This window comes from Coffea arabica, chromosome 2e, assembly GCF_036785885.1.
Source record: "Coffea arabica cultivar ET-39 chromosome 2e, Coffea Arabica ET-39 HiFi, whole genome shotgun sequence".
Taxonomy (NCBI): domain Eukaryota; kingdom Viridiplantae; phylum Streptophyta; class Magnoliopsida; order Gentianales; family Rubiaceae; genus Coffea; species Coffea arabica.
Window position 1 is genome coordinate 21,248,183 of NC_092313.1, and position 18,565 is coordinate 21,266,747.

Sequence of the window (18,565 nt, forward strand, 5' to 3'; positions counted from 1 at the left end):
GGCAAGCCACCCCACAATTCTGAAGTTTGAATATACTAAATTTGATACATCTACCTGTACAAGTGAATATCACATTTGAGAGGAATGTTTCCTTGCGGTTATGAGCAATGATTTCTATCCACATCTTGTGAATTATTATTATCTATTAAGACAGGAATCTTCACTTTTTTTTTCCTTTTTTGTGAATTATTGCCTGCTTGGATTGAAGAGTTTTTTAAAATTAGTTTTTCAAATACTATTAAAATTTTTAAAAAGTATTTTGAAAGGTAATTTAAAATATAGTCTAAATTTTTTTTAATATTTAAAAAAATCTCAAAATATATTTTAAAACTCTTCTACTCTTAAATATCCCAAAATATACTATAAAAACTCTGTCATAGTAAATTTTTTCAAAAACATTCCAAAAAGCAGCTAATCCAAACAGAGCCGAATTCATTTTTTTGGTGAATTATTATCCATTTAGATAGAAATCTTCACTTTTTTTTTTGGTCATTTATTGTATTAAATTTTTGGTGAATTATTGTCCATTCAGATAGAAACCTTTACTATTTGACCAAAAAAAAAAAGGATAGAAATCTTTACTGGGTATCGTCCTTTAATTTCATTCCAGAAAGCAGAAAAAAGCTTCCTTTCACCGGCTGTGTACTCACAAATTTCATCAGGTTCAGGCAGGGCAACAAAACTTGCTCCTATGGAAATGGGACGCCATTCATTGAAATGAATGTTCCACTTCCATAAATAAAGCTTGCTTTTTTATTCATATTTTTTTTGGGGGGTGTTATTCGTTAAATATATCATTCCTCACCTTACCATATGAAGGCGTTATAAAAGATTACGCAACTCCTCTCTCTAATGTTTCCCCCACCTCTTTAACTTTAATCATAAAGGAAAACAAAAATAAAAATAAAAAGCGTCTTCTTCCTTCTTCCTTCTTCTTCTTCTTCTTTTTATCTTCTGTAGTAATGGCAGCCCGAGAAGTGTCCAAAAGTTTGCATTAATTTTTTTTTTTTTGTTGAGAGGGGGAGGAAGAGAGGGGAATTTTTCATGGAATATCTGCGACAACGAGAACGAGAGGATGGAGGAGATATAGAGAATGAAGCAGGAGGAGACGGAGGAGGAGAGGAGGTGGTGTATGAGAATTATGAGAGGAGGGAGATAGAGAGGAAGGCGTCGTTTTTTTCGGAGAACGAGAGAGATCACGATGTATTTGGAGCTGGAGGACAGTCCGCGAATCGTCTTCTTCTTAGGGAGCCGCTTCTGAAGTCGAAGAGCAGAATTAACACTACTTCTCAGATTGCCATTGTTGGTGCCAATGTTTCTCCTATCGAAAGCCTCGATTACGAGTGAGAGAGATTTTTACCTTGGCATTTTTACTGTTAGAATAAATTATATGCTTTGTTTAGCTTGAATGCAAACGCCAATGAAGCAAAAAAAAAAAAAAACCCCAAAACCCCAAAACAAAAAAAAATTGTCTATGTATGTCAAAATAACTGAGCCTTGAAGATTTGATCCAGGTTTGCGAGAAATAATGTCATAGGCATGGAGAAGGAGGAACAAGTTTTAAAGAATATTCCAAATGTCTTTGATTAAAGCAAATTGGTGCTGGAATTCATCCAGATATCAAGCATTTTTCTTACTGTGTGCTTCATTTCTAGCTAATGGATGTGTTTCTTGTTGGGTGGGGGGGGGGGAGCGGGGCTTGTTTTGCTTCATTTTTTTTATTTCTACAATTTGATCCATTTCTTTTGAACTTCTTATGTGGCTACTTATGCATTTATATTTGCTGACTGGGTAATGTTGAAGCTGAGGCTCAAGTTGAGTTTGAGTACTGCTTTGAGTTGAGAATTTAAACCCGTAGCGCAAGTACTCAAGAAACTGATTTTAGTCGCACAAAGCTCGATAAGGTCGTACTCAAGCTTGACTCGGCTTAGTTGCAGCCTAGTCAATCACGCAACAATGTTAACAATGATGTCTGCCTGGCATTAAGGAAATCTTCATGTTGGATCTTCTTGATCTAAATTGAAATTTTTAAAGCCAGAATTACTAATTGTATGTCATACTATGTTGTTGTCTTGATTAATTGACTTAATCATGTGAGAGGCTTATTGTTGACTAAATAATGTAAATTATCCTATGAATCAACTGTTTTCAACCCTTTATGTTTAATTGCAATTTTGCAGGATCATTGAAAATGAACTTTTTAAGCAGGATTGGAGGTCGAGGAAGAAGGTTGAGATATATCAGTATGTTTTTCTCAAGTGGACACTTGCTCTTCTCATTGGATTGTGCACTGGCCTTGTAGGCTTCTTCAATAATCTTGCAGTGGAAAATATTGCTGGTTTCAAGTTCCTACTTACAAACAGCCTAATGCTTAAGCATCAGTAAGTTTAATTTCCACATCGTGTTGCATTTGCAGAGTTCTTCTGAAGTGAAGAAGAAATATGTGCAAAAGATGTGAGATTGTTGAATGTTAATGGCCAATTAAGTTAATATTAAGTTCATAGGAGTAATTCAGGATCCTCTCGCATGAATTCCTGCTGATAACCCTCTATTTTGCAGTGGTGCTAACATTGTAAGTTGTGAACTTCTTTTGTGTCCATAATTTGCTGGCAGTTGATAACCATTTTTCTTGCGGATAATAATATTCTCGTATTGCATTTTTAATTCAACAGAAATAGGAAGTAATGATGATTCTAGTGCAGGTACTTTTTGGCATTTGCAGCATATGCTGGTTGCAATGTAGTTCTGGCAGTTTGTGCTGCAGTGCTATGTGCATTCATTGCTCCTGCAGCAGCTGGGTCTGGTATACCTGAGGTGAAAGCCTATCTTAATGGTGTGGATGCTCATTCTATACTGGCTCCAAGCACGCTATTTGTGAAGGTTGGTACGCGCTAGCTTCTTCTCTCTCTTTCTGATAAATGACTGGAAAATTAGTGCTATTTTACTCATGGATCATGTTATTCACCTCCACTGAACTGGAGGATCCTCTATCTTCCGTGCATAATTGTTATTTCCTTAGTGCTTTCAGTTTTGTTTTGGAAACTAATAGGTGGATGAGTTGTTAGATGCAGCATGAACTCAATATTCCCTGATTGTGACATCAAAAAAGGCTCATAATGTCTTCTTTTGTCTCCTTACACAAATTGGCTTTGGATTTAACAACATATAAGTCCATGAAATATCAGACTTGTTCAGAAATTTTTTTCAATGGTTTTTTGCTGATTAAGCATGGTTCTTAAAATTCCATGTGGAAGCCAAGTAGACAGTTTGAAGATGCTTCTGTAAAAAAGACAAGAAGGTCGAAAAGAAAAATGTGCTGGGCTGGTTCTTGATGGGATTGAAACTCCTCGGTATCTTTTGTTAATCAAATAGTCAGCCTGGTGTGGATAATCCTGTCTCTGTGTATGCACGTGATAAACAACAGTAACTTACATGATTGTTTTCCAGTTCTCTATCTACAGTAAGTATTTGAGTTTTACTCCTAAGTTTTTTGGCTCTTTTTAAATAGGTGCATGACCTGCCCAAAAAGGACCTTGCACATGTTGAATCTCGGCTCAGCAGCCATTGTTACCCCGTAGCAAAAGTTCCATGAAACATTCATACAAGAGTTAGCTGGGTTGTTTAGATGGGCTCTTATTATTTGTTTTCTTTCAACTGAGTAACAATCTAAGTGGATCCTATTCTAAATTTTGCAGTTTCAGTGATTTCTCTTCTGTGTTGAGATTTCCTTCTGCAACTGTCATCTATAACATTCATCTTGAATGTGAACAATATCGTCATTGCTTTTTGTTGCTACCAATTCTCGTGGCTTTGTAACTTTTGCACTAGCACTTGATTGTTCTCTTGCATGCCGAGAATACATGGAAAGACCAAAGAGTTCATGAAGGAATTCTTTTAGAGGTCCTTGCAGAGAGAAAGGCTAAAGGGTTCTTTTCATTTCATGCATACATTTGTTTGATTGTGGCATTTATGATTTTACTTTCTGAAAGTCTAACAGGAAGATGGAATTTTGGCAGATATTCGGTTCCATATTTGGAGTTGCTGCTGGATTTGTTGTAGGCAAGGAAGGACCCATGGTACACACTGGTGCTTGCATTGCCAACTTGCTTGGACAGGGAGGTTCACGCAAGTATCATTTGACATGGAAATGGCTTAGATATTTCAAAAATGACCGTGACCGAAGGGATTTGATCACCTGTGGAGCTGCTGCTGGTGTTGCAGCTGCTTTCCGTGCTCCAGTTGGTGGCGTCCTTTTTGCCCTTGAAGAAGCAGCCTCATGGTCTCTCTCTCTATCTCTGCACATGACGCATACCACACAAACAACAGTTTTCAGTATTTGCGTGTAGATATACCTCTCATGGTAGATATCGGGATTTGATTAGCACAATGTAATGACTGACACATTTGGTTAAATCTGCTAAACTGTGAATTAGCTCATAACATATATATAATAAATTTTATTCTGGCATCTTTGGTGCCAAAACAGTGTGTGCTATTAGGGAGAGGGATAAGAAGAAGAAGAAGAAGAAGAAAAAGAAGAAGAAGAAGAAAAAACATTCTTGCATAGTTGTCTCGTCTTCCTTTTTTTTTTTGGAAAAGGGTAAAAAAACTGAGTTTATTTCAAATTCCTAAACTACGTAAAATAAATAGGAGGGGGGAGCTGATAAAGAATCTGACTCAATAGTAGGAAATTTCGAAGGTTGTACGATACAGGTTGTACATTTGCCATTTGCTTTCATGTCCTTAAAAAATTTCCAGAAATTCATCTTTTTGCTAATCTGTTGTAGGTGGAGGAGTGCTCTTCTGTGGAGGACCTTTTTCACAACTGCAGTAGTCGCTGTGGTATTGAGGGGTCTAATGGTTTTTTGTGGGAGCGGAAAATGTGGGCTATTTGGAAAAGGTGGTTTGATCATGTTTGATGTTAGTTCTGCAGTACCTGCTTATACGACCCCAGATGTACTTGCAGTTATATTGATTGGAGTTCTTGGAGGCATCTTTGGAAGCCTCTACAACTTTCTTGTGGACAAGGTGCTTAAAACTTACAGCATCATCAATGAGTATGTCATCTAACGCCTTTCTTGGGATAAGCATATTAGGCTAAGAAAGCTAAATGCCCAATAAACACAATCTGCCATGAAGTTTTAACTGGCAAATCAAATTTTTATATCAACAAGCCACTGAACTCTGGAAGGTGTAATTTTTTGGGAACTTTAACATTTCTGATATCTTCAAGGCTTTGTGTACAGTGCTTTTTGTTTACCTAATATTTAAAACTGTTGGAATGGCCAAACTTACACACCTTTAAGAGTTTGATGGTCGTTGTGATGCAAAAAATGATTTAGTAGGCACAGAAAGAGAGAATAATTTTCTGATACAATTTAATCAGATATAGGTTCTTTTAGATAAACATTCTTGTTGGTATCTTTTACACTTAGGGAAATATATCTTCAACTTGTGAGAATCTAATATAATCTACTGATGAAGAATCACTTTCCTTGTATTATATCCCTCCTTTGTCCTTCCCTTTTCAAATGGAATAAGAGAAAATATTTTCCAATGTAATGTGCTCTCAATTGTTGTTTGGCACATAAAGAGAAAGTACGAAACTTTGCAAATTTCTGCTATAGCATCTGCTACACTTCTGCTTGATCGAACGAGGTGTCAGTCCATGCAACTCTTAATTATTTAACATCTTGGAAAGTGATCATCATATTTAACAGACTTAAAGAGTTGTATGATCTCCAGAAATGCTTTGTTACTAGTCCTTTACACCTTTTCCTCTGCAACCATATGAGAGTTGGCAGATAAGCTTGAGAAGTTTGTGTAATGATACCAGAAAAACATCATTGAACTCTTACAGAAACATGCCATTCATTTTTCTCTCATTATTGTTATGCTTCTCAAACTTCATCTTCTTAACAATTTCCATTTTATTTATTCACACATTTGGATTTATTTCCTGTTGACTTCATTTTAGATATAACTTGAAAGGTTTATCTTCAGAGTCTCTTCCAATTTGGATTATCAGAGTGTACTAAACATAGTATTATACTTTATTTCTTACTGGGATATCCATGATATCGGCTTTGCTGATGTTTCAAGATGAATTTCAGGAGGGGTCCAGGTTTCAAAGTTCTACTCGTCATCTTCATTTCTCTCCTGACCTCTTGTTGCTCTTACGGCCTGCCTTGGTTTGCAAAGTGCACACCCTGTCCCACTGGAATCGAGGAAGATTGCCCCACAGTAGGTCAATCTGGAGACTACAAAAGTTTCCAATGTGGGCCAGGACAGTACAATGATCTTGCTTCCCTTCTCCTTAACACCAGTGATGATGCCATCCGTAATTTATTTAGCTCAAAAAATATTCACGAGTTTCACCTGTCCACACTTGTTGTCTTCTTTGTTGCTGTATATTTTCTTGGTATTGTTACTTATGGAATTGCTGTTCCCTCCGGGTTATTCATCCCTGTCATACTTGCTGGATCCTCATATGGACGCCTTGTTGGACGCCTTGTGGAGATGGTCCTGGGGTCTTCTTCTGGTCTTGGTGTTGGCCTCTTTTCTGTGCTTGGAGCTGCATCTTTCCTTGGTGGCACGATGAGAATGACAGTATCACTGTGTGTCATACTGCTTGAGCTGACTAATGATCTGTTAATGCTGCCACTGATGATGCTTGTTCTCCTAATATCAAAAACTGTAGCTGATAGTTTCAATAAGGGTGTTTATGACCAAATAGTGAAGATGAAGGGTTTGCCTTACTTGGAAGCTCATGCTGAACCATATATGCGGCAGTTGGTTGCAGGAGATGTTTGTTCTGGCCCCTTGATAACATTTTCTGGTGTTGAAAAAGTGGGTAACATTTTACACGCACTCAGATTAACGAGACATAATGGCTTCCCGGTGATTGATGAGCCACCTCTTTCCGAAGCTCCAGAACTATGTGGGCTGGTTTTAAGGTCTCACTTGCTTGTTCTTCTGAAAGGGAAAAACTTTTTGAAGCATCCAGTATCCACTGGATTGGAAATATTAAAGAGGTTTCATGCGTTTGATTTTGCAAAGCCAGGATTGGGAAAGGGTCTTAAGGTAGAGGATCTGGAAATCACTGCCGAGGAGATGGAGATGTACATTGACCTTCACCCAATAACTAATACGTCTCCATACATGGTTGTGGAGACAATGTCCCTGGCCAAAGCTGCACTTCTATTTCGAGAGCTTGGTCTTAGACACCTCTGTGTTGTCCCAAAGAAACCTGGGGTAAGATTATTCATCTATTTACTGGTAAAGAATGCATATATTTGTTTCTCTATTGCTTTGAACTTCGTTATGTTAGGATAGGAATAAAGGCTTCCTCCTTTTTAATGCATTCTTCGTTTCCCCTTATTATGCTTGGTCTCCTAAACATCCCCAAGAACTATCAAGTAACAATGATGTTTTCAAAAGCATTACTGGTTATGCAAAATTAACCTCTTCTTTTTATATTTTTAATATTATGGCAGAGAAGGTGTGGGGTTTAAGAAGTGGGGAGGGGGAAGAGGAATTTGAATCTGAGACCTCTAATTCCTGAGGCCTCAACCTTAAGCACCAGGCCAAGGCTTTTTCGGCTCAAAATCACCCTTTGTTTCTACAGTTTTACTCATTTTATACACACACATACACATATTTTTCCAAAGCACAATAAAGCGATCACATTATTCATTTATACACGTATGTTCACCTGTAACATCTCCTCTGTCCAAGCTTTATCCCTTACCTTTCAAGTCAACCCCTTCTTCTGCCACGATCCTAGCTTGAGTCTCTAATTACACACAGTTTCCACCACCTCTTTATTGCTGACTCAATGCTATCGGTTTGCTTTCCTTTCTCAGTCTTGCCCTATGTTTTCAGAACCGGACCGGATATCGAGCTCAGGGGTCAGAGGTCAATGGGTTGAACCGGGTTCGATAGGGGTTGAACCGGATGACGTCATAAATAAAATTTATTTAAAAATTAAAATATTATATGTAAAATACTTAATAACATGTTAATATTAATAAAGGTATATTCATATATATTTGATGTTTCAAATATATTTAATAAGAAAATACAAATAAATTAGAGCAATCAAGTAGCAATTTATATTTTGAATAAGCATTAACAAGTTTAGAATTAAAATTATGGATTTAATTGAAAAATAACACCAAACTTTAAGACAACATTTATAAAGTATGAAATATTTGAGATATGTTAATAATTTTTAACAACTTAAGGATCAAAACATCATACTAAAAATATTCTGCCCTTTCAAAAAAAGTAAAAGAAAAAAGAAAAAAGGGCCGGGTTCATTTTTCGGTCTTGCCTTTCTGGTGTATATTCATTTTCCTAGACATTGAAGACACGGGGAGTCAATGAGTTCAGTGATACAGAAGGGAAGAAGAGGTTTGGTGCTGGAAGAGAGCTGGGTTTGTTAGTAAGTGGTGGGAGAAACCAAGAAATTTGGGTTTAAGTGTCTATATGCGAGTTTTGGGAGGTGAAGTCTAATCAGCAGTTTCCAGGATAGGGGGGTATGCAGGTCCCTCGATGCGGGATTATGATTCTACTGTAAGAGTCGAGGGTTTAACTTTTGATGTGGGGCTGAATGTTGAGGTCAAATGGGTAATTTACAGAAGACAGGAAAAAGGGAAGACCTACCAAGGAAACAAAAATCAAATAAGAAGAAATAATAATGAAACATACAGGTACAGGTACAAGGATAAAAAGAGAAAATTACATAGGAACCTATCTTGCAATTAAATTGCAAGTAAGATTACTGTCAAATGACAATGCACCAAAAAGGAGAGAGTAAAAAAGCTTCAATATGGATATTGGTCACGTAGGGGACAGAGAACTATTTACCGTAATTCTCCCGTCTTACACTACTGTTTTGACCGTTCTATTGCCTACCATTAGTAGGAAGGAAAGGTGATTCTAGATTACAAGCAAATGTGCTGCCAAAAGGGGAGGGAGTTTTATTTACTTGAAAGCCAACAATCGGCACTTTGCTGAGGCCTAAAGGTGAAATAGAACGAAGAAAAAGTTGTTCCTTGCTCTTGTGCATCTCTCGTGTATCTCAGGACATCCACCTTATAGGCTTTTTTGGCGAAGTTAAATGTGTAGTCCTCTTTTTGGTTGGAAATCAATGTTTCTCTTAGCTAACACTCGTTTTCATACTTTGCAGAGACCGCCAATTGTTGGAATCTTAACTAGGCATGACTTTATGCCTGAGCATGTCTTGGGGCTCTATCCACACCTTACTCGTGCCCACAAGGTCATGTAGCACAGGCAGGTGGACTAGGCCTTAAGTGCCGTGCCGAGTGAGTTCGAGTCTCTGCTTGATTACCATCATTTCTTTGATACGCTGATGCTTGATGTTTAAGGAGAAGAGGGCAATAGGGCATGATACGCTGGAGCCTGTTTCAGTTGAAAGTCAAAACTGGGGTGGCTAGCCTCGGTAGTTCTTAGCCCTTCTTTGAATTGATCATCGGCCACCATATACCCCTTCACCGTATTTCAGCCAGGCCAGTTGACTGAATGCCTGTCACTCTTTGGTATGTCTCCCATGGATTTGTCTGGTTTTGGCAGCAATGTTCTTTGTATATATCTGTACACAGTAATAAAAAACAAAAATGATATCGTGTCAAGGTATAAGAATGATGGTAATACTCGCATCATCAATTCGTTGTGCCATCCACATTCTTCTTGTAATGAATCAACAAGTCATATAGAAACTACGACTTGGTCAAGAATTTTGCTCAGTTGTAAAGGTAGCCTTTTTAACGATAGAGAAGGGCCTGAAGTAATTTGTGATGTGTGTTTCTTTGCTTGTTTGCGTGTGTGGATGAGATACTGATATGCACCTACAGAGCCTGGTTTAATAAAATTTCACTAACATTGGAAAAGAAAGTTTCTCTGCGCGCACCGTTCAAATAATCTGCAAGAGGGGAAAAACTTGAACCTTATATAGTATAGTGTTATAATCTCCTCTAAATAGGCAAAAAGCATCAATGGACAAGTGCAAATTCCTTTATTCAGAAAAAACAGAATTAACAAGTGCATGTTAAGAAGAGCGAGTCCAATTATATGCAAACACATAAATCTGCTTGAAAACAGAAGAAATAGTCGATGTAGAAGATCATCATCTCCATCATGAACAAGAGGCTGGAATGCGAGGATTTCAAACTTTTCAACTTCATCATGAAATGCCAAGTTCTAACAATGTAAACATCCAAGGCAGTCAGAATTAGCTAATTTTAGAGTATCAGAAAGTGACAAGTCAATGAATTAACTGTGACTTTTCAAACGCTATGGATACATGAAGAATAAGTTGCACTTGTGAACACGTATACAGAAGATTGCCTACAGCTGCAATTCATCCCACCAGTCGCTCGCACTATAAAAGGGCTATAGCACTAGTTTACTTTGTCCTATTTTTCTACCCATCCGGCTAGACTTTCTATCTTTGCCATTATAGGTTATATGCTGTAAAATGTCAAAACCTGTACAAAATCATCCCATCCGCTTTATAAACGTAAGATGGAACTGTCTGATCTATATGTTTGCCCCTACTGAAATTGACCATCTTTGTCCACATGGCAAAGATGCAACTTGATCCCTAGTCCTGAATGGGAATTGCTGAGGTCGGAGAGCTATTACCAAGACAAGGAAGTTGAGTCCTTCAACTAGATTTATCCTCCTTGAAAGGACCGGAATCATTTAGCAACTTCAGAACAAGGTTTACCTGCGGAAGAATTTCAGAGTATGTTGAATTAAAACCAATTTAACAAACTATTAGATTTCCAAGAAACTAAAAATTAAACAAAAGGTTGGAATTTTTGAGCCAAACAGAGGGTGGAATCTAACGAAAAGAGATTACCCTATTTTCTGTTTCTATTATTTAAACCAACACATACGCCTCCCCCAGGCGGGTAGAAAATCAGGTTTGAAGCAAGCTAAATGATCTGCCTAGCTAACAAAACAATTTAACAATACCACTTCATGTGCACAATTCAATTTGGTGAAGCAGAATCGCATTAAACAACGTCTAAGATCCTCCCCACTCTAACCCACCATACTAATCACATGTATCAAATTGCCAACAGAAATAAGTAATGAATTATAGTCCATCTTACTGACAAATGATGGTAATATATATTTACCTGAGATGCTTCCCGTACCAAAAAATCTGCTATCACTTTTCTAAACTCTTCATCCAGTATATAGTGACTGCTGTAAGTAGTCACAGGCAGGTAACCTCTCTGAATTTTATGCTCACCCTGAGCTCCAGCCTCTACTTTACCAAGTTTAAATTCAATGGCTGCTTCTATTGCCTGAAACATCATCAATCCAAATTATGTATTAAAAGCTTCCATCTGTTCACAGCTAAGGTGTTCTTCTTTTTTCCCTATAGGAGCTTGTTAACATGCAGATGAAGATCTAAGCATATTAGACCTTTCTTACGTACAGTTACTAGGATTTTTAAGTTGATTGAGAGAGAAACATTTCGCCCTGTAATAGAGTGAACTGACATGAGAAGCGCTTTTCTTTGTATGCAACCTTGACCTCAGAACTTAGTCAATCAAAATTTAAAATAACAAGACCAGTGAAATAAACTTAAATTATATTGTAAAAGCAAGAGCAAGATCGTCCTAGGAATGGCTTTGCATAAATTTCATTAGATACCATTTCTCTAAAACATGTATTCTTTGATTTTAGATTGAAGTGTACAATTACCCAGCTAAAGGTCTAGTGTCCTGCATGTTATACTACCCATAGATCAATATTCCATCTTGACTGATATAATCAGAAAATAAATTCGAACCTGGTAATAACAAGCTTCAAAGTGCAAGCTTGGATAGTAAACCTCTGGGTGACAGCCCCATAGGCGCCCATACAATGTGTTCCCTCCAATAAGATTCAGTGCTCCAGCTACAAGTTCACCCCCTTCTTCAGCTACAATAAGTAAAACACGATCACCCATCTTTGAAGCCATGTTGTGAAAGAATTCTCTAGTTAGATAAGCACTACCCCACCTAAGGTATGATCAGTAGATAATCAGAAAGATTGAAAGTGCTTGTAAGTTAATTACTGTACTACATTATTTATGTAAAAATCAATTAAAGAACGAGAATTTCTTATGACATATTCATAGAAATAAACCTTACTTGTTATCAGTGGTGTTTCGGTAGAATTGGTAGAACGTGTCCCAATGCCCAGGCTGGCAACATGAGATGTCGGGTAAAGGGAAGTAAGTACAGATTTTTAAGGGCACAAAAAATGACTTAAAAGTAAATGTACTTAATTGAAAAGAAAAATTAAACTGTTAAAGATTCACAAGTCATAATTGTTAAATAATGCATGTAAATCAAAAGAAGAAGTGCACGCAATTTAGGAGGAAAATTTAAATTATGCCACAACAAGAAGTATGCTCAAGAAAGCCACAAGTATTACCAGTTAATGTGAAAGTGAAACAGGAACGATCACGCACCAGCTAGTAATGGTCTTAATATAATAACATATTGCAATTCATTATCTTATCGCAGAGAACTAAAAGAAACAAGTAGTAAAGGATTGAGAATCCACTGAAGATCGTTCAAAGAAAATCTTTTGCCTTCAACTGGAAAATTGAAGAAAGAGCAAAGAGATGGAACAAGTATGTGCTTTTGTCTCTTGCTAGAATATCAGAGTACAAGCCAGCTAGAAGGATTTGCAAAATATAAGAGAAAAGATGAGATAAACATATAAGATACTATTGGTTTGCTTCCTCCTCTTCTTGCACAAGTTTCCCCGTAAGAGAGGGGGGGGGGGGGCATAAAATCAAGAAAGATTAAACTGGAAGAGGAAGTATGACAACGTTACAAAACAAGAAGAAGAACAAAACATTTTAGGATTTGAAATTCTCCTAAACATTCCTCGCATTTAATAACCGGACATAACCATACAAATTAATACAGCCTGCAGACCTTGATGTCATCTCCCCTTAGCCATTTCATGGTCAAATTTTGAGCAGAAATCTGCAAGGAGAGAATTAATACGTTAAACAAGTTGATATGTATCTCAAAGTTCTACAACATAACATACTATCTCAAATTGTCTTCAGCAAGTTGTACATCACATACTTAAGGCCTTCAAGAGATAGTAGCATAAGTTTTGTACTAAATTTGCAAGAACATGAAAACCATCAAACAACAAAAGAAAAAGCCCACCTTCTTGCGCTCTTGCCGAATATTTTTCCTTTTGCCTTGCTTCATATCCATCAAGAACTCATCAAAACTGTGAAACCATTCAATACCAAAACAGCAAAGATCATGACATGATCTGAGACTCTTTGCTACAAAGGAATGAAAATAAGTATAGAAGTCCTTGCAACTTCAAGACCCACAGTTAAACTTTGACCATGAGTTATGCATGTGAAAAGGGTACAACTAAAATGAACAAGGGCCAGATAACACTAACCAAGAATAAGTAAATAATTACTAAAGCGATACTCATTCAGAGATATAAGAAGGCTACATGGATGCTTAGTTATGTTTCAGTTGTGACCTGAAAAAAGGAAAACTCATTGTTTGGAATTAAAACAAGAATTAGACATTAAACCACTAACAACTTCCTTTCACTATAATTAACAAAAAGAACATAAACATGTAAGCTTCACTACATCAGTCAGAGTTGTGGTAAGGCCCAGTTGAATTAACGTTTTTTCCCCTCTAATTAAGCCAGAGGTTCATACCTGAGCCCTAATTTTATCAAATGACATAGCATCAGGTCACAAGAAGGGCAAAATGGCATGAAATTAAAATTCACATCAAGGTCATGCCAATTTTAAATCTATAAGTATATGGTTTATTAACAAGCATATGACAGTATGTATAATTACCTTTTATAATTACGATTTCTCCAATGGTACTGCATACCGATCCTCTGAAGAAAACCCTCTTCCTTCAACTTGCCCCACTCACTAGCAGAAGGAAAAGTAATGTGCAGTGAAGATACCTGGAACTGTTTACATATGAGCATAAATGTTAGCAAAAGGATCAATTCCATAATGAGACACAATGCTCTTATGCTTGTGCCATCACTTGAAAATAATCCACTGTTTCAACTTAACTGAATAGGCTTATCCATAAATCAGTAATATTCATTCCCTATTTTTGAGGTCAGTATAGTGAAGGAAAATGGTTATGTTTAATATCAAACCTGATTCGGGGAGTGCTCACTTAGACTCCTAACTCCTTGGCATGTACTTACATTGGGGAGGGGATGTAAGTAATAAGGATGAGAAACATGACATTAAGCACCCAAAATAAATATGTAGCCCACACAAGAGGTCCTACCTTAAGGTCTAGGATAAAATTACCTAGTAGAAGTTGTAAGAATATGCTATGCAAGCCAAACTCAACAGATAAAAGATTGGCATTGACATAACAATCTCATTAGATCATCAGTTCATGTTGAGTAATATGTGTTGTAGAAAGATCCCACCAGAGGAAAAGAAACTAACAGAGGCTTCATCACATAGATTGTCCACTTTCCTACTCCTTTTAAGAAGTCCGAGGGTCATAGTGTATTCAAAACAACGATAGCAATATAAATAAGGCATAGAAACATAAACAAGGCAGAGGACCAAGCACTTCCCATGCTCAACAAAACCCTGCCAAATTGGTATTACTGAGGCCATATTGCTCAGGCCTGACCAGCCTGAGCCAGATACCCTTTGTCTGAGTTAGTATCAAGCATGGAAAACTAGGTCCAAGCCTCAATATTTCTCCAACACCTTATTCATTGCTGTACCTTCTTTAATTTGTCAGATTTCAGAAAGAAAACCTTTCTACACCTCTTAAAAACAACTTGACTACTCAGTATCTTTGCAACATAGTTATTCAACTGTTCCTTGCTCTCAGTACTGCACTCTAACATTCTCAAAACAAAAACCCTGCATTCTCTACTAATTCCTTTTCTTTGTTTAGGAATACATATCAACCATTATGTACATGAAGTCATCAACTAATTTCAATTCTAACATGCTCAAATATATAGAGATATAAATTATCTGAAAAGCAAGAGAAAAAGAAGTAGAAGGGAATCAATTCCCAACAATACCTTGGTTGTCAGATCCTTCATTGCAGATACTAAAATGTCAAAGATTTTATCCTTGTATAATGTGTTACGAAGCAAGATCCTCTGGCAAGTAACAGGAGTGAAAGGCACGCAGCACTGCAATTTAGGATAGTACCTTGCACCATAGCCATAGTAAGCATTTGCCCAAGAATGATCAAATACATATTCACCATAAGAATGGCTGCAGGATATCGCCATAAAGACATGGACCATTAGAATTATGTGAGTAGTTACAGACAATGTACAAATGAATTCAACAATAGAATTGCATGACCTTTTCAGGTAGAGGGGAACAACACCTAAAACAGTATTACACTCATCCCGAGCTACTATATGTTGTGCTATCCAACCTGTCTCCTGAAATAGCAACATATGAGCTAACTTACATTAAGGGTGATTTCTAAAAGAAAAGGAATGAAGTTAGTAAAAGTCAATTAATGTCCATATGAAGAATTAACTGTAGAATGCCTTTATCGGACAATCTAGAGAATATCCAAAAGAATTAACTCCGCATGCATGACATCCCTTTAATAGGTGCCCAAGGATCTATACTCATCACATCACAAAGAGAAATGGATGTTATTTACTCATTTTACAATTATACTCTAAGGAAAAAATGGTATGCATCTCTGTCAATCACATATAGATCAATCAATCAATCAATTAATGCTAAAGTTTTCACTTTGTTAGAAAGCAAGCCAATGGAAGGTCTACATGCGATCCTGTAGGTGACTCGTTGAAGATTTTTAATATACTTTTTACCTAGAGTTTAGCAATCTAAGCTTCAGGTTTCGTTTGTTTTACTTCAGGAGTATTTAATTTTGCTACCTTATAATGTTAATATAGTGCACGATGCCAGAATTTTTTGTTAAAGAAATAAAATTCATTCGTGACATCATCAGGCTGATTACATTGTTTAGAAGGTTTTGTTCAATCTAGTGAAGCTTAAATTCACTGTGTACTTGGAGTTTTGCTAACTAATAAAATTTTAAAAATGTCATAAACTCTTCTCCCTTTTCTTTTTCTCCTTTCACACCCTGATTTCTTCTCCTCCGCCTCAAGGATGCCCTTCGCCATCTCTTCCAAGTCCAAACTTTTTCCAAAATATTAACCCACAAGGCATCAATAAATATCTAATCTCTTTAAACCCTTGAGTTTCAAGACTAGCACAGTACGTTTTACAACTTGCTTCATTTTACTTCACCACCATAAATCTAAAACTTCTGGTACCTAATTTTACTGAATGAGATCCTTGATTTTCCCAACTTAATTCTTCAAAGCTCCACAGAGAAATTGCTTAAACTGACCACCAAATGGTCAAAGATGCCCTGTAAATGCAAGTAAATGTACAAAGGTAGTGCCTTAAGCTTGTGTTCCATATACCACATAATATATGGGTCAGTAAGAAGCAGCGCATAAGCGCCAACTTTCTGAGAGGGCAAGAATATGGTTGATGAACATAAGGAGTAAAAGTCATTTTGAGAGGCTGTCATTGTTGAAACAGAAAAGTTCATCTCTAGTAACTTCAGAATGTGCTTAGTCAAAATACACAAGTAGATTGCCATATGTGACTCACAAAGAAACAAAAAAAGGACAAATATTTCCATCTTGATGTGAAGTTTAGAATATCCCACTGGCATAATTTTCTTGCTAACAGTTTAAATCCATCAAAGTATACATCATGGAGATAATTTTCTTAAATTGTTGTCTCTCACCTTAACGGCACAACCTGATTCCTCCAAGCTTGACAAAAAACCATGGGTAGTAAATGGATTAAATTGTTCAGGACCTGTGGCATCAAAACAGCATGCATCCCATTCACTGGATGAGACCTCTATGATTGAGGGAACCACTGAAACTGAAATGGTTTTGACTCTCTCTGAGTCTGACATATCTCCCTGACACAAAAATAACGAAAACATAGTAACACAACATGTACAATGTTAGGAGCTGTTTCCTTGAAACTTTTACACGACTGAGAGACAAAAAATACCTTTGAGCCAGGCTCTTTAAATGTGAAACTCCCCAAAGAAACATCCCTGTTAGCAGGTTCCACAGACTTCTTTTGTCCCCAAAATAGAGCATTTACGCGGAATGTTGAAACCGGATTCTGGACGCATTGTCTACATGATGGATTATGCTACAAATGCAAAACTAATAATCATATTTTCCGTAATATAAAGTCTTGGTGGCATTTGTAACCACATTATCAAATAGTAATCAGTAAAGTTATGTAAAGCAACAAGTATTACAGCACCAAATGTACTGAAATTGATGAGTTTCATAACATTTCATCCAAACTGGACAGGACCCTTCTATCCATAATTCCTCAGGACTAGCGAACAGAATGAAACAGTACATGCAACCTAGCATAAGCCAGTTGACACCACGATCATTCCTTGAACTGACTCATGAAAATCAATCAAGAAGCATAAAAATAAAAAATTTCCAGTCCTGCTCTTTATAAATTCGAGAACTAATATAATAACCCTCCTAATTATGATACAAACGTAAACAAAATGCACGTATACGAAAAGGGTGCAAGATCATGTTTCCTTTAATACATCGACTTTAATTGGACAGTCATGGGTAGCTCATTCAGTCCTCTACTCAGTCACTAGTCTGGGTTTGAAATATATGAACTTTTCCAATCCAGCCCAAAAATAATTTTCTCTATTCAGCAAAATACAACGAATTTAGATAAAACATGTGCATCTACATGTCTGCACACTGTTCATTTTACAGGTAAAGCATGCAATTCCTGTACCTTTGAGCAAGAATTCTAAAATTAGCAGCTAACCATGGAACTTAATTTATTATAAAAAGACAAAAAAAAAGAAAAGGAAAAATTGAAAGGAAGAAACAAAGATGGATGCAGCAGCTTACAAGGGTAAGTGGGACGTGTCCAAGAAATGTAGAAGAAGCAGCCATGGCCATCGCCATGGCCGAAAAGGCTCAGCAAAGTTCAGACCAGGAGGAATGATGGCCAAAGCTCACTTTTTTCCTTTTTTTTTTTTCAAAAAAAGTTTTCCCAAAAAAAATGTATGTGGCTAAGATTTTATAGTTGCCGCAACTCTCAAGTGCCTCGCAAATGTGTACTTTCAGACTCGATTTTCGCATGCCTTGTGTTGTTAAAAAATAAAAAATAAAAAATCGCGTGCTTTGGGGCCGAAAAGATAAAGACTGAATTTCGCGACTTGCCCCCTGGTTTTTTCAAAGATTACGCTTTTGTTTACAAAACGTCAGAAATAGGGGTGCACGTGTTTCTTCTTCTTGTACAGTTAAGCTTTTGTTCATTATCTACATCTTTTATAATTTTTTTTTTTTTACTTTTTGTTGTTTCTTAAACTTCTAAGTTATAAACGTCATGTGGATTTTTTGTGTTAATGAAGAGGCCTGATCTAATGTATATCAAGCCAATTATCCAACGGATGAA

At 36.8% G+C, this 18,565-nt stretch overlaps 2 protein-coding genes across 2 annotated transcripts; one reads left to right on the forward strand and one right to left on the reverse strand.

The window, feature by feature from the left end:
• The first annotated feature begins 863 nt into the window (after positions 1-863).
• On the forward strand, positions 864-9,822 carry LOC140036872 (chloride channel protein CLC-c-like). The gene is made up of 7 exons (XM_072079898.1): positions 864-1,343; positions 2,181-2,381; positions 2,703-2,880; positions 4,017-4,279; positions 4,788-5,057; positions 6,114-7,254; positions 9,194-9,822. Exons 1-7 carry the CDS (start codon positions 1,045-1,047, stop codon positions 9,290-9,292), a joined length of 2,451 nt encoding a protein of 816 aa, XP_071935999.1. The 5' UTR covers positions 864-1,044; the 3' UTR covers positions 9,293-9,822.
• A 470-nt stretch (positions 9,823-10,292) lies between these two features.
• Positions 10,293-18,314, reverse strand: LOC140036873 (uncharacterized). The gene is made up of 12 exons (XM_072079899.1): positions 18,016-18,314; positions 17,123-17,269; positions 16,845-17,027; positions 15,404-15,486; positions 15,112-15,310; positions 13,889-14,010; positions 13,218-13,284; positions 12,975-13,025; positions 12,177-12,229; positions 11,834-12,044; positions 11,172-11,342; positions 10,293-10,753 (listed from the first exon to the last, which is right to left on the reverse strand). The coding sequence occupies exons 1-12, from the start codon at positions 18,070-18,072 to the stop codon at positions 10,691-10,693; spliced, it is 1,407 nt and encodes a 468-aa protein (XP_071936000.1). The 5' UTR covers positions 18,073-18,314; the 3' UTR covers positions 10,293-10,690.
• Positions 18,315-18,565: the final 251 nt, after the last annotated feature.